This window comes from Felis catus, chromosome D2 (assembly GCF_018350175.1).
Source record: "Felis catus isolate Fca126 chromosome D2, F.catus_Fca126_mat1.0, whole genome shotgun sequence".
NCBI lineage: Eukaryota > Metazoa > Chordata > Mammalia > Carnivora > Felidae > Felis > Felis catus.
The window spans coordinates 39,853,371-39,873,754 of record NC_058378.1 but is presented as its reverse complement, the minus strand read 5'-3'; the positions used below and the strand labels follow the sequence as shown (position 1 = coordinate 39,873,754).

General features: G+C 48.8%; 1 protein-coding gene across 7 annotated transcripts in view; it reads right to left on the bottom strand.

Annotated features, from left to right (window-relative positions):
• TSPAN14 (tetraspanin 14) overlaps nt 1–20,384 on the bottom strand; it is a 57,059-nt gene that overhangs the window by 17,824 nt on the left and 18,851 nt on the right. For 5 of the 7 annotated variants that reach the window (XM_023240615.2, XM_019813399.3, XM_019813400.3 and 2 more), the window contains exon 2: nt 10,515–10,612. In XM_023240615.2, the coding sequence (XP_023096383.1) occupies nt 10,515–10,595 (81 nt within the window). In that variant the 5' untranslated portion in view covers nt 10,596–10,612. Of the gene's footprint in view, nt 1–66; nt 1,686–9,035; nt 10,463–10,514; nt 10,613–20,384 lie in introns of those variants that run through there. The other 2 variants (XM_045040225.1, XM_045040223.1) reach the window with 2 other exon arrangements.

The following is a 20,384-nucleotide window of genomic DNA, read 5'->3' as shown; positions in this document are numbered from 1 at the left end:
TCACCCTGAGAGCCCAGGTGGCTGAAGGGGAGTCTCAGGATTATCTGTGGGGTTAGGAAGCCTCACCCCTCTAGACTGTAGCCACTCTGAACCGTCACCAATGCAGGGGATGCCTCCTTCAAGTAGTCCCACATTCAGAGAGTCTGAACTAAGCCACTTCCCTGTGGGAGTCTGGAAGGTCTGGGAGCCGGAAGGGATGCTGGAGCCCAGCTTCCTCATTACAGAGGGAAACAGAGCCCAGGGCAGGATGGTGCCTTGCGCAGGGTCACACAGCTATCACACACCAGCTTTTCCTCTTGCCGGAAGGGCGGTTCTGAAAAAAAGAAGCATGTGTGCCCTTCCCAGCACAGCCAGCAAACACACGCCAGGGGCCCCAGTGAGAAGTAAGGACTACCCAGAGGACTCCGGGGCGGTTTCCACAGATGTCTCTGAGTTTCCCGATAACAGACAGCCCACCCCGAGCCCCACCCAGGAATCAGACTGTGTCAAGGTCTTTGAAAGGAAGGAAGGAGGAAGGGCAGAGTCATCCAAGGGAGGTTACGGGCAGCTCTCCAGGTAACAGAGAGAAGGAACCCCAGCCCAACCCAGCCTCAGCCTCACCTTCTCCCAAGGTTCTGCCCTTGCCGGCACAGTTCAGTGATTAACAGTGGGTAGAAAACCAAACTACTAAGGCCAGCAGTTGACATTTCTGTAAAGGGCCAGATAGTAAATATTTTCAGCCTTGTGCTGGGTGATCTCTGTTTCAACTACTCAACTCTGCTTTTATAGCAGGAAAGGAGCCATAGATAATATGTAAACGAATGGGCAGGGCTGTGTTCCAATTAAGTTGTATGTGCAAAAACAGGCAGGGAGCCAGGCCTGCAAGCCGTAGTCTGCCAAATCCTGCACTAAACTATCACACCAAAACCATCTGGACCTCAAGACGAAAGACAGGATTTCCTTTAGCTCGGCCACACAAACCCCAGAGCATCCCTATAATTCGTGTCCCCAACTTGGGATAGTTTTTATATTACCTGAACAGGTCATAGTAGCCTAAAACTGTAAAAAATCCCAAACGATACGGCCCCACAATGGACTATTATACAACGAGAATCAACGATCTACAACTACATACGACAGTGTGAATGAATCTTACACGCAATATTTAACAAAAAATGTCAGATTCAGAAGATATTACACTGTTGAAGGCGGTGTCACGGACTGAATGTTTGTGTCCCCCCAAATCCAATGTTGATGCCCTAATTCCCAATGTGATGGTAGTTGGAGGTGGGCCTTTGGGAGGTAATTTAGGTTAAATGAGGTCATGAGGATGGGGCCTCCATGATTAGTATCCTTCTAAGAGGAAGAGAGACAAGAGCACCCTCTGCCCTGTAGACACAGCAAGTAGGCAGCCGTCGGGAAGCCAGCGAGAGAGCGTTCCCCAGAACCCAACCATACTGTCACCCCAATCTCAGACTTGCAGCCTCCAGAAATGTGAGAGATTAATAAACTTCTGTCATTTAAGTCAGCAGGTTTATGGTATTTTGTAATGGCAGCCTGAGCGGACCAAACCAAGAGGAATGCTTCAGAGGAAAAACTACATCTAGCATCTGATCAAAAGCTACTAGACAGGAGTGCCTGGCTGCCCCAGTCAGTAGAACGTGCTACTCTCGATCTCAGGGTGGTGATTTCAAGCCCCACATTGGACATGGAGCCTACTTTAAAAAAAAAAACAGTACTACACGGGCAAGAAGGGAAAATAAATGTGATCTATGAACAAGGAAAAATATTCAGTAACTAGAAAACGACACAAACATTACAGGGGAGATGGAATTAGCTAAGACTTTAAAAACAGATATTTTAGGGGCGCCTGGGTAGCTCAGTCAGTTAAGTATCCGACTTGTGATTTCAGCTCAGGTCACAATCTCGCGGTTCCTGAGTTCAAGCCTCGTGTCCAGCTCTAGGCTGGCGGTGCAGAGCCTGCTTGGGATTCTCTCTCTCCCTCTCTCTCTCTCTGCCCTCCCCAACTCATTCTCTCTTGCTCTCTCTCAAATAAAAACTTTTTAAAAATCTTTAATAAAGTTTTTTTAAATAACACAGATATTGTACATATTCTTGAGGACTTAAAGGGAAACATAAACATAATGAGGAAAAGAAATAGAAAAGAAAAGATCCAAATGGAACTATTAGAAATAGAAAATACAACACTGGACGTTAAGAATTCACTAGATGGGTTTAATAGCAATTGGACACTATAGAAAAAAGGATGAGTCAATTTAAAGACAAAGCAATAGAAATTATTTGAACTCAGGGGCAGGGGTTGGGGCGGTGGGGGGGGCAATGAACAGAGCCTCAGTGACCCATGAGACTATAAGGGGCCTGAGAAGAAAAAGGGGAGAGGTGTGTATTTGAAGAAATAGTGGTCAAAGGAGTCCGAAATCTGATGACAACTATAAACCCACAAATCCCAAAAGCCCAATGAACCTCAAACAGAATAAAGAAAACCACACCAGCCCATATCATAATAAAACCAAAATCCAGGAATAAAGAGAAAACTGTTGAAGTGAGCCAGGAGGGGGAAGACAGGATACATTCCATACAGAATATGCATATACAAGGTATTTTAACCAAACGAAATGAAAACATCGAAATGTGTGGGATGCAGGGGCGCCTGGGTGGCTCAGTCGGTTGAGCGTCCGACTTCAGCTCAGGTCACGATCTCATGATCCGGGAGTTTGAGCCCCGCGTCGGGCTCTGGGCTGATGGCTCAGAGCCTGGAGCCTGCTTCCGATTCTGTGTCTCCCTCTCTCTCTGCCCCTCCCCCGTTCATGCTCTGTCTCTCTCTGTCTCAAAAATAAATAAACGTTGAAAAAAAAAATTAAAAAAAAAATGTGTGGGATGCAGAAAACAGAGAGCATCAAATACCTATACTAGGAAAGAAGATCTAAAATCAGTGATCTAATCTTCTGCCTTAAGCAGCTAGGAAAAAAAAAACAACAAAGTAATCTTAAAGTAGGGGAAAGTGAGGAAATAATATAGACAGGAACAGAAATCAATGAAATAGACTGGAAACAGATGGTGGGGATAGCTGCACGGCAAGGTGAATGTACTTAATACCACTATGCATGGAAAAATGATTCCAATGATACATCATTATATGTGTCTTACTACAATTTGCAAGATAAAATTTTAAATAATTTTTAAAGGGACGCCTGGGTGACTCAGTCGGTTGAGCATCCGACTTCGGCTCAGGTCATAATCTCGCGGTTCATGGGTTGGAGTCCCACGTTGGGCTCGGTACTGACAGCTCAGAGCCCGGAGCCTGCGCCGGATTCTGTGTCTCCCTCTCTCTCTACCCCTCCCCCACCTGAGCTCTGTCTCTCAAAAATAAACATTTAAAAAAAAATTTTAATACAATAATTTTAACATCTTTAAAGACATTAATGAAACGAAAAACAGAAGACCAAGGGAGAAACATGACCTAAACTAAAAGAAATCAGATAAGAGAGAGGGCCAATTGTAAGAGGGACAGGAAGCAGATGGACAGTGGCCTGAGGAAGGGGTACGAGGGAAGGACAGCAGAGGAGCACAGAAAAGTTTCTGAAGTGCTAGAAAGGTTTTCTATCTTCGCTGGGATGACGGTGGTTTCATGGAGTATACAGCTGTCAACTCATGGAACTGTACCTGAAGTGAGTAAATACCGTTCTATTGAATTTACACCTCAATAAAGGGGATATTTAAAAAGTATTTCTGGGGGGCGCCTGGGTGGCTCAGTCGGTTAAGCGTCCGACTTCGGCTCAGGTCATGATCTCACGGTTCGCGGGTTCGAGCCCCGCGTCAGACTCTGTGCTGACGGCTCGGATCCTGGAGCCTGCTTCGGATTCTGTGTCTCCCTCTGTCTCTGCTCCTCCTCTGCTCTCAACTCTGTCTCTCTCTTTCTCTCAAAAATAAATATAAAGATTAAAAAAAAAATTTTTTTTAAAGTGTCTCTGGGAAAAAAAGAAGGTACAACCAAGATAGGAATAGGGCACTCCCACACACAAGACACGGCAGTAGACTGGGGCATGCCAACTGGGGAAGGATGCCCCTCCATTTACTGGGGAAGGATGCATAGTTATACACACCACCAGCTACCCAGATTTGACACTAACCTGTGAGCACTCAGTAATCATATGTGCTGGGCAATGACCATCACAGAGCCCCGTGAGCGGCCCTTCCTCAAGCCTCCCACGTGCTCAAGGGAGATCAGGAGCTGAAGCCCTATAGGGAGTAAGCATCAGGGTGTTCTAGTGGAATCTCTGATTAAGCAATCTTGCCCTCTGACTTGGCAAGTGCAAATGTAGAAAAATACACACTCACACACCCCATGTGCCAAGAGATAAGGCAGTCTATTTCCTATGAATTGGGGCAGCCCTTCGAGAGAAGTAATTTTGACAGTATAAATATGTCGGTCAGGTCAAAACAGCATACACACCTTCTGACCCATTTAATCTCACTCCTGGGAATCTATCCCAGCAAATAATTTCCCTGCCTTGCCCGAAGGGAGGAATCTGTATTACACTAACCAGTCACTGCATCCTTATCTAGGATAGTAAAAAAAAAAAAAAAAAATGTATTGGAAACAACCGAAATGTCCAATATGGGAATTTCCAAAAATACAATCAAGAAGACTCTGTGGCGACCTAGAATGTTCTAGGCTAGCTGATGCTGACGTGAAAACGCTGACCTCACGACTACAAGGATTCTCTCACAAAGATGGGAGACCACGTGCAACTGAAGACAGAACGGAGCCTGAGGAGGGAACTCAGTAAAGCGGGGGTGCCTTGGGTAAGCTTCTAGAATTTCCATGCAATTACAAAAGTTTGTTAAATAAAACTTGAAGAGAAAAAAGGTACCACTTCTCAGGAGTGGAAGTGAAAATACACTACACATATTATTAAAACACTAGACTTTCCTTTTTTTTTAATTAATGTACTTATTTTTGAGAGAGAGAGAAAGCGCAAGGGGAGGAGGGGCAAAGAGAGGGAGAGGGAGAATCCCAAGCAGGTTCTACACCGTTGGCACAGAGCCCGACGTGGGGCTAGAACCCACAAACTGTGAGATCATGACCCGAGTCAAAGTCGGACGCTTACCCGACTGAGCCACCCAGGCGCCCCTGGACTTCCCTTTTTGATTGACCTAATCACCCAGAGACAGAAGCAGAGAAACCACATGGACACCAGGGGTCAAGCCTTGGGGTCTGGTGTTACATGGACAGAGTTCAGCTCAAATAAGGGCAACTCTCTGTCAGTCAGAGGGATCCAGAGACATTAGCTCTGCAGGATGTGGGGAGTCTGCTATCAAAGGAGGAGCGCAGTCAAGTCCAGACACAGAGAAGACAACCCTCCACCCACACAGATGCTGGGGGAGGGGGAGGGAGCTGCCGGTTCAGTCCTTCCCCAGCAGACTCACTTTGCCTCTCTTGGGTAGGGTGACCGCACATCCTGGTTTGCCTGGGACAGTCCTGAGATACATCCGAGATACGTCTGAGAACTCTTAATAAGCTCTCTTTCACTCTTAAAAAGTTTCCCGACTCCAGCCATAAATTACATATTCACCCGTGTCAGGGGAGGCCTTTGTCACTTTGAAGGAAGGCACCTGAAGCCACTCTGGTCACAGCACAGATGCCCACGACTCTCCTCTCACCTAGAAACAGGCTGCCCATTGGGCTCGGAGGCCAATTCCCGCACTTCGCAAGCAGGGAAGCTGCGGCCCAGACCTGCCCGAGTCACTACAGCGGCCAGTGGCAGGGGGACTCTGGCCCGTGTAACACAGGCTTATTGTCTGTGCCACAAGGGGCCTCAGTTCTCCACTTTTAATCCATCTCTGAAATAGATCCAGGCAGGGGCTTTATCTGAACCTCTGCAGATTGAACTCAATGCTGTGGTGGGAAGCAATCCTAGGGTTGCAGACATCATCTGAATGATTCCCTCCAGAGGATTCACTCAGCAAAACCAAGAGAGCTCAAATTCTTTTTGGAACCAGGTGGGGTGAGAACAAAGAAAAGGGCTCTATCCGGTGCCGCCTCCAGGGTCTACCTGACCCAGCTGCCCCTCCCCTGCAAGTCAAAGGAGACTGCTTTTTCATCTGAATTGTGGCCAAGTATACACAATATAAAACGTAAACTCCGCAACCATTCGTAAAAGTACGGCTCAGTGGCACACAGTGTTGTGCACTGTGCGTTGCCTCCGCCTTACAAAACCGGTGCTTGGTACCTACTCAACCCTAACGCCCCACTCTCCCCTCCCCGGCCCCTGGCCGCCACCATTCTACTTTCCATCCTGAAGCCTCTGACTACAAGGTTCTGCACATAGGTGGGATCATACAGTATTTGTCCCTTTGTGACGGGCTTATTTCACTTGGCGTATGTCCTCGAACTCACCCATGTGGTGGCGTGCATCAGAATTTCCTTCCTTTTTAAAGGCTGAAAAATATTCCATTGCACATACGGAGCACATTTTGTTGATTCATTCATCTGTCGGTAGACGTCTCTACCGAGACGCTTTTGCTCGGTAGAAGCAAAAGATAGTTGCTTCTATCTTTTGGCTGTTGTGAAGAACGCTGCTATGAACACACGTGTGCAAATAGCTCTCTGAGACTCTGCTTTCAATTCTTTCGGGTCTATTCCAAGTGCGGAATTGCTGGATCCTCCGGTACTTCTATTGTTCACACTATGAGGAACCTCCCTACTGTTTCCCAGAGTGGCTGCACCAGTTTGCATTCCCACCAACAGTGCACGAGACTTCCAATTTCTCCACATCCCCAGCAACATCTGCCACTTTGGGGTGTGTGTGTGTGTGTGTGTGTGTGTGTGTGTGTATAAAAGCCATCCTAATGGGTGTAATTTGGTATCTCCTTGCGGTTTTGATTTACATTTTCTTAAGTCAGAGTGATATTCTGCACTTGAAACAGGTCTCACTAATACAAGCAAATAATGACTATGATTAAAAAAAAAAAAAGAAAAAGAAAAAGGTAGAGGGGCACCTGGCTGGGTCAGTCGGTAGAGCATGCAACTCTTGATCTCAGGGTCATGAGTAGAGCCCCATATTGGGCATGGGGCCTACTTAAAAATAATTAATACCTACATACATACAATTTTTTTTTTTTTTTTTAAGTAGAAAGTGCTAGTGTCCTTGAATGCTGCACTGTTTCCCGGACAGCCCCGTGAGAAGAACCGCATGAGGCCCAACCCCATGCTCACTCTGTACACACACATCAGCTCCGTCCACATTTCTCACCCCAAGCGAATATTAATGGTCCCTTGGGGAAAAAATCTCAGTCCCGAACTGTAGGTAGGGAGCTTTAAAAAAAAACAAAAAACAAAAAACCCTGTTCAACTGTTACAGGTGTGTGTTAGTACACAAGTAATTCTGAACGGGGCCAAGTGCCCAATAAAACCTTGTGTTCGTTCCAGCACCTAGAATCGGGCACGGAAATGACAGGTTGCTTCTGCATATTTGAACCTGCCTCCTGGGCCCAGGTCTGCCAGCAAAGCCGTAGTCCCGTCCCGCTGTGCACTGCGAATTCATCGAAACAAAACAAATACAAAAACACTCTGTGCAAAACAACCTATGCTTTGCTTCAAAATAATCGAGGGTGACAGGGGAGGATATAAATTTTCAAAGACTGGCTAATGAGTTGGTAACTGTTGAAGCCACGTGATGGGAACATGGAGGTTTGTCAGACTGTTCAATTTTGGTATTTGCTCTATGTAAAAAAAGAATACTTTCTCGGAGTCTCTGAGGAGGTAAAGCTTGGCATAGGGTTTTACACATTTTCAGCAACCTCGGGAGGCAGGCAGCAGGCCTGTGCCATCGATATTTCACAATGAAAACGCGAAGACTACTCAGTATCACTCAGAGCGGGTCAGAGTCCAGACTGGCACCGGGGTGCCCCCGCTGCACCCACCATGCTCTTCCCTGAAGGCTCTGCGCCCCACTTCTCAGGCCTCACCCCACACTTAAGCTCCTGTGCAGAAGACAGGAGATAACTGCTAGGGACCCAGCAGGGAGGCGTCTGGCCACCCTCGCACTTTCCCAGCCAAGCTCTCTCGTGCCTCATTGTCCTGGCTGTTCCTTTTTGTCCCCTCCTGTTCTGCCCCAGTGCACACTAACTGAGAAACAGACTCTCGGCCACACATCGGCAATCCTGCAGAACGCTGATAACACTGCAGCCCTTTTCAATCAAGCAGAGTACAACTCGGAATTCATGAACTCCCCTATTCGAATCTGGGGCTGCCGAGGTGTTACTGGGCAAGTTGGTAAAGCTTCCCAAGAGCCAAGAGTCGGTTCCGAAAAGAAATGTGAAGAAACAGGGCATTAGCGGGCCCTCAGTTACAGCAGCAGGAAGTTTCGCTCTAGCTGAAAAGTTCAGGATGACCTTCGAAGGTCAAGGCGCCAGACCAAGCAAGCACAGCCTGGGGGTGGGAGAGAACAACACGGACCACAGGGCGTACAAGTGTCCAAAGTGTCAGACTGCCTGTCTGCCACCTGGCCCTCCACCATACACCTGGCCTGTGGGTGGGGCCTCCGGGTGGGGCCAGGCCGGGAGCCGTGCAGATCCAGGAAGCCACACACTGCGAGGATGAGGCAGCCTCCATCCTCCCATCAGGAGAAGCCCAAAGGAAACCCATCGAATGTCCTGTATTGCCTTATTTCAAGGAAAATGACAAAGTTGCTGGAGACAGACAGGCTGAGCACAAAGACGTGGGGTAAACAGCCACGCCACTGAATCCCACCCTGTTTCTCCAGGACAGACACATACAAAAAACCCCAAAACTTTGAGATAAACCATCAGGAGACGATGCTATAATATCAAGGGCGAAAGCTGGGAAGTCTTAACGCAAGTCTGCCTTGTTCTCAAGAGTTCGAGTCCAAACAGGGCATGCCAGAAATCCACAGGGGAGGCAAAATGTGGCATCACGGCCACTCATTCTGTCCCTCTCTCTGCACATGCCCCCACCCAGATACTGATAAGCAATGCTTGCTTAAGGTGTTCGATCGCGTCCCCGCACCCACCTGCATAGACTCAGTGTCCGCTTCTCCTGGACCTACCCCTCTGGCGACAAACACATGCTAGGATACCTCCCGTAATGCCTTGACCATCTCCAGCTAGTGCTCGATTTTTCTGCTCTTCTTCAGGGCAGAGCCCTTGAAAGATCTGTCATGAGTCATAGTCTCTACTGCCCCACGTCCCCCTGGCTCCTTGGCCAGCTCCAGGTGGGTTTCCATCCCCCAGAGCACACAGCAGGTCTGATCCAGGTCACCAACAACGTCCACTGTCAAGGCCAACGCCAATTTTCTGTCCTCATCCTACGTCACGCCCCTGTGGCACAGCTGACTGTTCCTCTGTCCTTGAGAGGCTTCTATGATACAAAGTCTCCTGTCCACCCACTCACAGCCAACTCTGGAGCCGACTTTCCTCTTCAGGGTCCCCTCTAGCACCCCAGGACTTGACCTTCACACCCCTCCCTCCTCTTCTCAGGCAGCACACTCTCCCTCAATGACCTCATCTAGCGCCCCCGCCACCGCCCCGATGGTAGCGAAGTCTTTCATCTCTAGGGTGGCCGCAGACAGGAAACGAACATCTCCATGTGGCTAAGAGACCATTCTCCCTCTTCTGTCCCAAAATTCTATCTCAGAACATGAGACCCCCATCCATCCCTTCACTCTGCAGAACCATTCCAAAATCAGATCCAACTTATAACCTCAGAGTTACTGAAAGTAGAAAATAATTCCAACTCCTTACTGACAACTGTAAGGTCCTACATGCCCTGGCTCCTTCATGACTCTGTCCTCCCTCGTGTCCCCTTCTCCCTTGTACTCGCTGAGCTCCAGCCACAAGGCCCAAGTCCCTTGCCCCTGCCAAGTGCAGTCCTGCCTCAGGGCCTTTGCAAATGCTGCTCTTCTTGCCTATAGCTTTCTTCCCAGACCCCCACCGGCTGCCTCTTCACTCGTACTCTGGTCTCAGTCCTTAAGTCACCGCCTCAGAATGCCCTTCCCTGACCACCCTAGCCAAGGAGCTCCCTACTCTGCTGCTCAGTAGGCTACTGCCATTACGGGTTACACACAAGCACCACAAGGAACAGGGCTTTATTGCCTGCGTCCACTCTTACCTCCCAGAGCCTAGAACAGGGCCTGGCCCACAGTCAAAAGGGCACTAAGTGCCCTGCTACCGACGTTTCATGGGGCTCATTCCTAGGCAGGGAAGCAGGAAGACAGACATGCGTGTGGGCCAAAGTTTCAAACGTTCCTAAACCTCCAAGGCTCAGGTAGGGGCCCATTAACCTGGTTTTCAATCACCTTGGCCTTCCCTGTCACTGTACTTAACAGTCTGTTTTATAATGGACTTGTCGCCGGCCGAGGAGGGGGGGCAGGGCTCATTAACCCTGCCCACCTTCTCCTGCACAGCCTCACAGGGGGCCTGGCAAATCAACGGTTCGTGAAGAATCACGATCTACTGAATAAAAGACTAAGCGGCCGCTCTCGATAACTCACCCAGAAGACGATGTTGTAGCTGAAAAGGAGGTACTTATACCAGCAGCTGACCTCGGCGTTAGAGTATCTATAATAGTGCATCTTCCGAGAGGCGGGATCTGTGGACAGACATGGGAGCGATGAGACGACAGGGTCACTTACAATAACATCTCCCCCAAACCTGCTCCCCAAGAAAGAGCAAAGGTGAGGCTCATGCACAGACTCCAGAAATCTACCCAAACTGTCTCCCCGTGTTCGTGCACGGGTTCAGGCTTCAGTTTACTCTCAATGCCAGCTGTAGACTGGGCAACAACCACATTCCTTCAACTCTCCAAAAACAGCCCCGAAAAGAAGAAGAGATTTCTGAAAGAACGCAGAATGTCGGTGTTCAAAGTGTCCCCGGAATTCCAGGCCTTCCCAAACATCTATCTCATCTCTCCATTGGGTGTTGCTGGTTCCACTGCTTGGCAGAGGAAACAGGAGTTAGGAAGGAAGGTTGTGGGACTTGCCCAAGGATAAGACAAAAAAAACCCGACAGGGCCCAGGATCTGAACCCAGGACAGCGGGGTCCCCAGTCCACGTCCTCTCCACCCACCACTACCCGCGGCAGAGGGGCCAGGAGTAGAGGGAGTCACCAAAGAAACGGGGGCACGGAGAGGCACGTCTGGGAAGGAGAGATGAAAGGCAGGCATGATCTAACCGAGGCCAGTAAAGACGCCAGAATTAAGGCTCCATATTCGTTCACCCAACATTTTCTGAGATGACCTCCCAAGCTCTGTCCTCACAGAGGTGAGGAAGGTGGAGAGACCCCAGGAGCATACAGCAGCCAGCATTCACCCATGCCTCTCTCCCCTCCCTCGCCTGCTTAACCTGCCCTGCAACTCGCCCACCACCGTTTTGGCCTCCAGAGGCTGTGGGTAAAAGCTCAGACTCCAGAATGCTCTGTGAACTGCACAGAGGGTGAAGTGGGGGGCCCTCTTTTTCTTTTTCATCTGTGTTCATCCCCCAAAGTCCCTCAGAGAATCCTACAAAAAGGAAGGTGCCCTCAAAAGGGAAATCTCAGGACCTGGCCCGCCTTTACCTGATGGGGAAGGTGGGGGGCGGGGGAGGGAGTCTCAAGCTGACCCTCAGGAGGCAGGATCCAGGGTTCACCCCCAGGCCCCAGTTCACCTCCCACTTCCTGGGGTGAGGGGAGGGGCACATCATAACAGGGCCCAAGGCAAAAACAAACAAGGCTACCCAGCAGTGAGGAGACAACCCACTCACAACTGCCGGGAAGAATCCAGCTACTGCCGCCTTGCCGAGGAGTGGCTGCTGCAAAATCCCTTCCTGGGCCTCAGTGGCCTGGCCACGGGGCTCATAATGTTCTGAGAAAGTGGTGCCAAGCAGGGACATGAAAACCACAGCCCTCTGGAGATGAGTGCTGTGCCGGCTCAACCCTCCTGGCCACAGAGCAGAATCAACAGGCACCGAAGCCTGGACACCACGGTCTGCTCACCTCCTCCCTCCGGGAGGGATGGGCGAGTCTGGCCGGTCGGGCCTCAAACACCAGCCAGGAAGGGGACAGCAACCCGGCAGCCCCCTGTCCCCACCGTCAGAGCCGCGCTTGCACAAAACTCCCCTCCGAGGATGAGGATGAATGTGATCCCAGGTACCGAAGGACACCGCTGGGGACAGGGCACACAGGAGGCCTGAACGCAGCCTGGGCCACTCAGGGCGGCTACAAGACCACCGGGGGCTCTCAGGCCGAGACTCCTTCCTTCGGCAATGCGACCCGACCCTGGGCAAGTTCCTGCCCTCTCAAGGCCTCAGCATCCTCAACTGAAACTGATCCCTGATGTCACTGGTGTTGAGGGACCCAGCTGACAGCATCAAACGACTTATCCTAAACACAGATCTCAAGGCCTTACCCTCTGCACGTTCTGATAAGTGGGGCTAGGCTGGGGCCCAGAATCTGCATGTTTGACAACTTCTGACTCGCCTAATGTACTAAGTATCAGCCCGGGCACCATGGACTGCGGTCCCTCTGGGGATCCTACAAAGGCAGAAGGACCCTGCTAGCTGTAGGGACACAGGACAGACTAGGGCTATGGTAGCGACGGCTCTTGGTAAGCAACTAACTAAAAGGGAACCAACATTCACCCATTTGTGTTTCACAGATTACAAAAACCTCAAAGCACTAAGTTTTCGTCCGACTTCAGATGACTGGCTTCAGGCATATAGAAAAAAAACAAAACAAAACAAAACTTTTTTTTAACCTAAATCTCAGGTAAGTTCCTCACAGTGAAACAGTCAACTTGGCTGAAAATGCCCCAGAAGGCAGGAAAATGTTCGAAACAATAGAAACCCTATTTCTGTTTATGGACAAGACAAGCCTGCTCCTTAGAACTGTCAAATACAGCCAGCCCCCTCTTCTTCGTGGTTCCTAGAGACGCCTGGAAGGTGGATGGCCATATGCTCCATAGAACGGAACCCCAGAGACTGGGGAGGGCTACTCAGGCATGGTACCCAAAAGTTCAGGAGTCCTCGAGAGTATTCCTTGGACACCAAGGAGGGTGGTCAGAGAGAGGGAGACACAGAATCCGAAGCAGGCTCCAGGCTCTGAGCTGTCAGCTGTCAGCTTTAACCCAACCACGGTAAAGCTCTCACTCAAAAGCTTTGGAGCAGTAAACAAAGCCAGTCCCCCTTCTTCCTCCACAAAGAAACCAGCTAATTAGCACAAGTCTGCATGTTTTCCAAGGTAGTGGCAGCCTCATCCCTGCCCTCTGCTTGGGGCCTTTGGGAAATGATTACTCTGAGGTGAAACAGAACTCTCAACCTGGAGCTCCCTGTTCTTCAGCTCTGGCCGGTTAAGCATGACGAACATAGAAAGGCCACAGGAGGGGCGCCTGGGTGGTTCCGTCAGTTAAGCGTCCAACTTCAGTTCAGGTCATGATCTCATGGTCCGTGAGTTCGAGCCCCGTGTCGGGCTCTGTGCTGACAGCTCAGAGCCTGGAGCCTGCTTCCGATTCTGTGTCTCCCTCTCTCTCTGACCCTCCCCCATTTATGCTCTGTCTCTCTCTGTCTCAAAAATAAATAAACATTTAAAAAAAAAAAAAAAAAAAGAAAGGCCACAGGAATTCATAACCACGCAGGCCCCAGAGGGGAGAGTTCTCTGCAGGGCACCTGGCCTCCCTCACCACAGGTTTTACCCTCTTTCACTGTGGCCCCTGAAGGCCTCACTCCACAAAGACACACAGGCAACCGGAAAAAGCTCTGCTTTCACAGACGTCAGGGTCCAATCCCACACCCAGAGAGTCTCAACAACCATGACATCAACTCCAAGCCTGTACCTTCCTGGAGACTCAGACCCTTGGAACTGCACTAGCCAGGTCCACACCGGGGAAGGACTAGGAAACCCCTGATCACCCATGACACCGTGCACCACACTCAGACACGTCCCCTAAATGCCTGTCATGCACGACCCGTTGCACCACTTTTGTTGGACCAAGATAACCCTGTGAGGTCTAGGCGTGGGGATGTCCCAATGACACCATTTCTCCATCCAACTCACAAAAGAGGAAACTGTTGAGGGGAAACATTTCAGTCTTTTGTCACCCACTTGTTTATTCCTCCCCGTGGGAAGAAAAGGCACTCAAGTAACCACAGGTGGGGAAAGTGACCCCACTTCCCCACCCCCAGGGAGCCTAAGGAGCAAGAAGAAAGGCTGTCTCTCTCTCTCTCTCTCTCTCTCTCTCTCTCTCTCTGTCGCACTGCAATCTGCCCTGCTGGCCTCCGGCTGTAGAAGCAGGTCCCTAACATCACTGTCACCAAAGATCTCTGAATGTAAACCAAAGGAGGTAAAGGGAAGATCTGTGTGGACCCCAGTCCAAGCCACGCCTCCAACACAAGGCCCTGGGGCCCTCAGTTTGGGGAACGAAGCCAATGCTGAGCTCCAGTGGGTCTGGTTCAGCCGCGTCACAGCCTCAACGCCCTGGCCACCCCACCTGAGTGTTACCCACGCTGACACAGCACCCCGAGAAGGTGACAAAGGCACTGGTGCCGAAACTAAAGCCCAGAGCTGACCCAACATGCAGCCAAATGACCCCGAAGTAACCGTGGTCCCTGACAGCTCATCTTTATTTGCTAAACCAAGTCATATCAGAGGAAGGCAGAACTCCACTCTCTACCAACTAAGGAACTTAATTAAAACCAATACCATTGAGGGACGCCTGCTGGCAAAGCCTGTAGAACATGCAACTCTTGATCTTGGGATTGTAGGTTCGAGCCCTATGTCGGGGGTAGACATCACTTAAAAATAAAGTCTTCAGGGGAGCCTGAGTGGCTCAGTCGGTTAAGCGTCCGACTTCGGCTCAGGTCATGACTGCATAGTTCGTGAGTTCGAGTGCCACGTCAGGCTCTGTGCTGATGGCTTGGAGCCTGGAGCCTGCCTGAAATTCTGTGTCTCCCTCTCTTTGCTCCTCCCCTATGTGCACTCTGTCTCTCTCTCTCTCTCTCAAAAATAAATAAACATTAAAAAAAATTTTTTTAAGTGAAACATAAATAATGTTTTCGGCAGCCGCAGCAATTATGACAAAGGGTAAAAAATCTACAATGTCTAAAAATCCATACTCAAAAGACTCCAGTTTTAGACACAAGGACAAAAGAGACGGACATTAAATGAAAGGGAAGGACAATATAATGAACAGATGAGAAAATGTTCAACATCACTGGAAATGAAACCTAACGACGATCCAGAGATGCTATCTCCTGTTACACTTTTTAATTTGACAAAATAACCACGTCGCTACTGCTGGCAAGCCCGTGATGAGGATGCCAAGTCCGTGATGAGGATGCCAAGTTCACACCTTGCTGGCAGCAGAGTAAATTGTTACCACTCTTTGGTAAGCAATATGGTTACAGACACTCAAAACCAAAAAAAGAAAAAAAAGAAAAGAAAAAGAAAGTCATATCCTTAATCCAATAAAGTCATGACTAAGAATCTGCCTCCAGAAAATAAACCAACAAAAGAAAAAGAATATGCATTAAGTATGAAATCTGAACATCATGGTTTGCAATTACAGAACAATTTGTAAGCATGTGGTTGAAGGCCAAAATGGAATATAAAAGTGTGGAAATGGTTGCATGGGGGGGTAGACTGCTAAGTGATCTTCTAGAAACGTTTCCACTGTTGCACTTAACCATTACCACCTCTGCATTATAAATGTAAATTGGCCATTGCTAGGGGGAGGATGTGCCAACCTCCAAGGATGTTGGCCCCCCCAACGTGATGACCTCTACGGTCCTTGTAGACAGGGCTTGTCTACTTTGGGATTCTTTTCAGCCTGTAAGATTCCTTCCTTCTCCCTCTCCCCGTCTTATTGTTAATTTAAAAAAGTAGCACGTGCTCCACGTAAAATACGTGAACAGCTCAGACGTATGAGGAGTAAACGGGCAATGAGAAACCAGCAGACGATGGCTTTCACATTTTCACCATGACCCACGGTAAGAAACACATGAACAAAATCAAGCCAGTGCACACATATTCATGTGCACAGCTGAGCTTCGTGAAAAAATACCTCCCTTTTTGTGCCCCATGCATTCTAGATTTGGGGTTTCAAGTTTGTTTGTTTTTTCAAAATCATGCCTGCACAGAATCCAAGAAGCAACTACCAAACATGTTGTGTTGAGAAAAAGCAGCTCGTAGGCCCTTCCCCCTTCCAAGGGACCCTTTCAACTTTCCAGCTGATCTTGATAGCTATACCCCAAATAGCTCTTAGAAATGTCCGTATATAACACGCTTGTGTTACTATTCCTTGGCTTTTCAGTTTTAGGTATTACCTACCTACTTCCTACCCTGGAAGGTGACGATGTAACTTTTTTTTTTCACGTTTATTTTTGTGTGAGAGGGCGAGCACATATGTACTGTATGCACGCGCGCGCACACACACACACACACACACACACACACACACCCTCTGCCCCTGGCAGCAGAGGGACAGAGAGAGGGGGACAGAGGATCGGACACAGGCTCCACGCTGTCAGCAGGGAGCCTACGCCGGCTCGAACTCACGAATCGTGACATCATGACGTGAGCTGAAGTCAGATGCTTAACCGATGAAGCCACCCAGGCACCCCACTCTATTTACTCCTATAGAAAACACTTGCCCCCCACTAAGCTCCCTCATCCTTCTCCTTTCCTGTATCTCCACTCCAATTACAGTTAAACTCTAGCAATGGCTAGAGTGACTTTCAGAGTTTACATTATCATGACCACTTCTAACATCAGGGAGAGCCATATAAATCATAATCACTTTTCCTGCACAACTTTTTGTTCTCTGGAGTTAACGATTCTCTTATTTTTCTGTTTGCTTAATTTCCTATAAATTTATCCATAGTCAACCCCAAATTCAATGCCAGTTGTCCAAGTCTCCTCTCAGTAAGTTCACTAACAGCAGATGTTCTGTTTGTATTTCTTCTTCCAGAAGAAAACTCTCCTGGAGCTTACGGAGCTGCTTCGATCTGGACTGGTACCCAGAATTCCCTTTACCTCAATTTGGGACACAGCCCACGAGAAATCCAGTCTTTGCTCACCTTGGTGGAGAAAACTTTCAGTGCAAAAGGCAAGTTTTTTGAACCCTATATATCTGAAAACAGGTTTATCCTACCTTCACTCTTGAACAAAAGCATGTGAACGGAATTGGGAATCAATTTCACAGAGAATGACAAGGCATCACTCTACATCTTCTACATTCCAGCGTATTGAGAAGCCGTGAAGCCACTCAGGTTCCCCATCTGTGTGTCAGATGCATTTCTTTCTCTGTATGAAATTGTAGGATCATCCCTTTCTCCCCAGCATACTGAAATTTCAGGGTACTGGTCTGGGTTCACCTTCACCCACTTGGTTCAACATCCAAGGAGTCCTTCCAATATGGAAACCAATATCCGCCTAGGAAATTTTTTTTCTTGATGATTTTCCCATTCGTACTTTTTTTTTCTCTGTTCTCTCTCTCTCTGTAACTCTTATTAGTGGATACGGAAACCCTGCGTGATCCTTCGTTCTGTTATCCATCTCTTCATCTTTTTTGTTTTCTGGAAGAACTCCTTCAACTTTATTCTCTAATTGTTCTGATATTTTTGTCCTGCCCTCATTTTTTAAACTTTTAATAATTTTGTTTTCAAAATATTTTTTGTAGCAGCCTGTTCTTACTTCGTGGATACAAAATTTCTCTGATCACTGAGAAAATGTCTAATTTTTTTCAAAATGTTCTTCCCTCTAAATAGCATGTTTCTTCCAAGTGGCCTTTTTTTTTTCCTATTTGTTTTGCTTCCTTTCACGTTAGGCACCTTCTTCAGATGTTAATAATCCTTAGTAATCCTCATGAGGAAGAGTAAATGCCTAAAAACTAACTGGAAGCACTGAGTCCTGGGGCAGGTGAGTTTTTGTGAAGATGATCGGGCTGGGCCATTTGCTGGGGAAACCTTGTTGTTGGCATCGTTAATTCTTTCCTCTGCGGCCAGTCAGGCTCCCCAGTGAGGTCTCTTTTAAGCTCCTACCTGGAAGGAAGGGGGCTGGCTGTCATCAGTGTTTGAGAAGCCAAATGGAAGTAGAAGGCTGGGGAATGAATGTGGTCTCCATATGCACCTCCAGGAATACCTGGGGTTTCACAGGTCCCTGGTTTTTTCTTCTGCAGAATAAATCCCCAATGTCCAGCTAAAGGGAAGAGGGCATCACCAAGCATCACGGAGGAAGGAAAGCAATCCAGGTATCCAACCACATCAGCCGCTTTCAAAGAATTCTTACATTTAGCCACCTCAGATGCTCCTCTGCACCACGCCCGAAAATAACAATGTGGGTGGTGACACCAACTTCTCTCATTATTTTTTAATTTTTTTAATGTTTGTTTATTTTTGAGAGAGAGAGAGGGCACGTGCTAGTGCCAGCTGGGGAGGGGTACAGAGGGGGGAGGGGGAGGGGGAGGGGGAGGGGGGAGGGGGAGGGGGAGGGGGAGGGGAGGGGGAGGGGGAGGGGGAGGGGGAGAGGGAGAATCCCAAGCAAGCCCAACACTATCAACACAAATGCCCAGCTCAGGCCTCACATTCACGAACCATGAGACCATAACCAGAGCCAAAATCAAGAGTCAGGCACTTAACCAGCTGAGCCACCCAGATGCCCCCCAACTTCTCTATTTTAAACTGGGTCACTCATCCATTACTGGCTTGCAAATTGTTTCTTGTTGTTTCCTTTCCCATCCCCCCTATCCTCATACAGATTTTTTTAAAAATCCCCTTTATCTTAACTTTTGTGAGATTCTACGATAAAGTAAAATTAAGCGTGTCCACTCGACCCACCAATTTTACCCAGATGTCTAGGAAGACTTCAAAATATTTTTAGTTGTCATCTTTTTACTGAGCAAAGTGAAAAACCAGGAAGCATAACTTATCACCATATGAAAGAAAGGGCAAAAGAAACTTTGCAGATGTAACTAAGACTGACTGATCAACTGACCTTAAAATAGTGAAATTACCAGAGTGGGTCCAATGGAATTATGTGAGCCCTTAAAAACAGAGCTTTCTACCAGCTGAGGGCAGAAGTAATTTGGAAGGTTCCAAGCATGTGAAGGACACAGTACATAATGCTGGATCTGAGATCCAGGAGCCATGTGCACAGAGCAGGAGATAAGGGTAGCCCTGGCTACCTTTACAGTCCTACAACGGTCAGGAACTGAATTCTGCCAATAACTGGAATGAACCTGGAAGTACATTATTCCCCAGAGCTTCCAGAAAGGAACGCAACCCTGCCAACACCTAGATGTGGGCCATGTGAAACCCTAAGCAGAGATCTCAGCTGAACTATGCTGTACCTGGATAGCACTGTCCATCCATAACCTGAGCTGGAAACCTGCCCTCCCCATCCCACCCCCATTACCCTTGCTGTCTCCTCTCTCACTCATTCTCCAGTCAGCCATTCACCAAAACTCAACTTTTCCACCTGGCTTTCAAGTCACAGGCCCATGCCAGTGAAGGGCAGCCATATTCCCAAGGGAGCTGGGGGCCTGGCTGTATCTCCAAGTAGCACATCTTAAGCCTCAGACATTCCTACCACCCGAGAAGAGAGTCCTCAGAGCCCATTGGGTGCTGGGGAACATTCTTGGGCCAACGAAACAGGTAGGTCTAAGGTGACAAGTCAAGGATAGGAATGGTCACTATGGAAGGGGAACAGGTTCCAGTGAGAGAGAGGATCACAAAGGCAGGCCAGAGTAGGCCGCCTCATTGTCCACAGGAATGAACCTGTGACCTCAGCCCCAAGGCACAGCCACCCACTAAGGGGAGGAAGGCTCAGATCCACGGAGCTCAACGTCTCGGAGTCACCCTCAGGGTCAGAAGTGTCTCTGTCCTACTCTACTTAGGACCCAACTCCTCATGGCCAGGGTCTGCCAGAAACAGTGCAAACTGGACACATTGGCAGCAGCCATTCAGAGGTATCCAGAAGTCTGACTCTTCCTCAGGGGAGGACACTACAAAGTCACACAGGGGTAAGGGTGGGCCACCCTCCCTTATCATGGCATCACAAGCACTGAGCCCCTGGCACACAGGTGTGGGAAAGGGAGATTCCCAGAGTTCGGAGACCAGAGGCCCAAGGGATGGCCTCCACGTGGAGGTCCAGAAAAGCCTAGGCTACCAGCTCACAGCCCCAGCAGGCTCCCCCACCGCCCCCCCATGGGCCTAGGGTTCTAAGCGTCTAGTTTCCTGTATGAAACCTTGAACTTAGCAAACAGCATTATGAGTTTCCACCACCAAAACCCACAACCCAAATCCTGCTGAGTCTAAGGAGCGCCAAGGGGCCTCCTCGTTGATCTGGTGAGAGGAGACCTTTGTCTACACCAGTGCTGTTGCGGGGAAAGAAGCAGA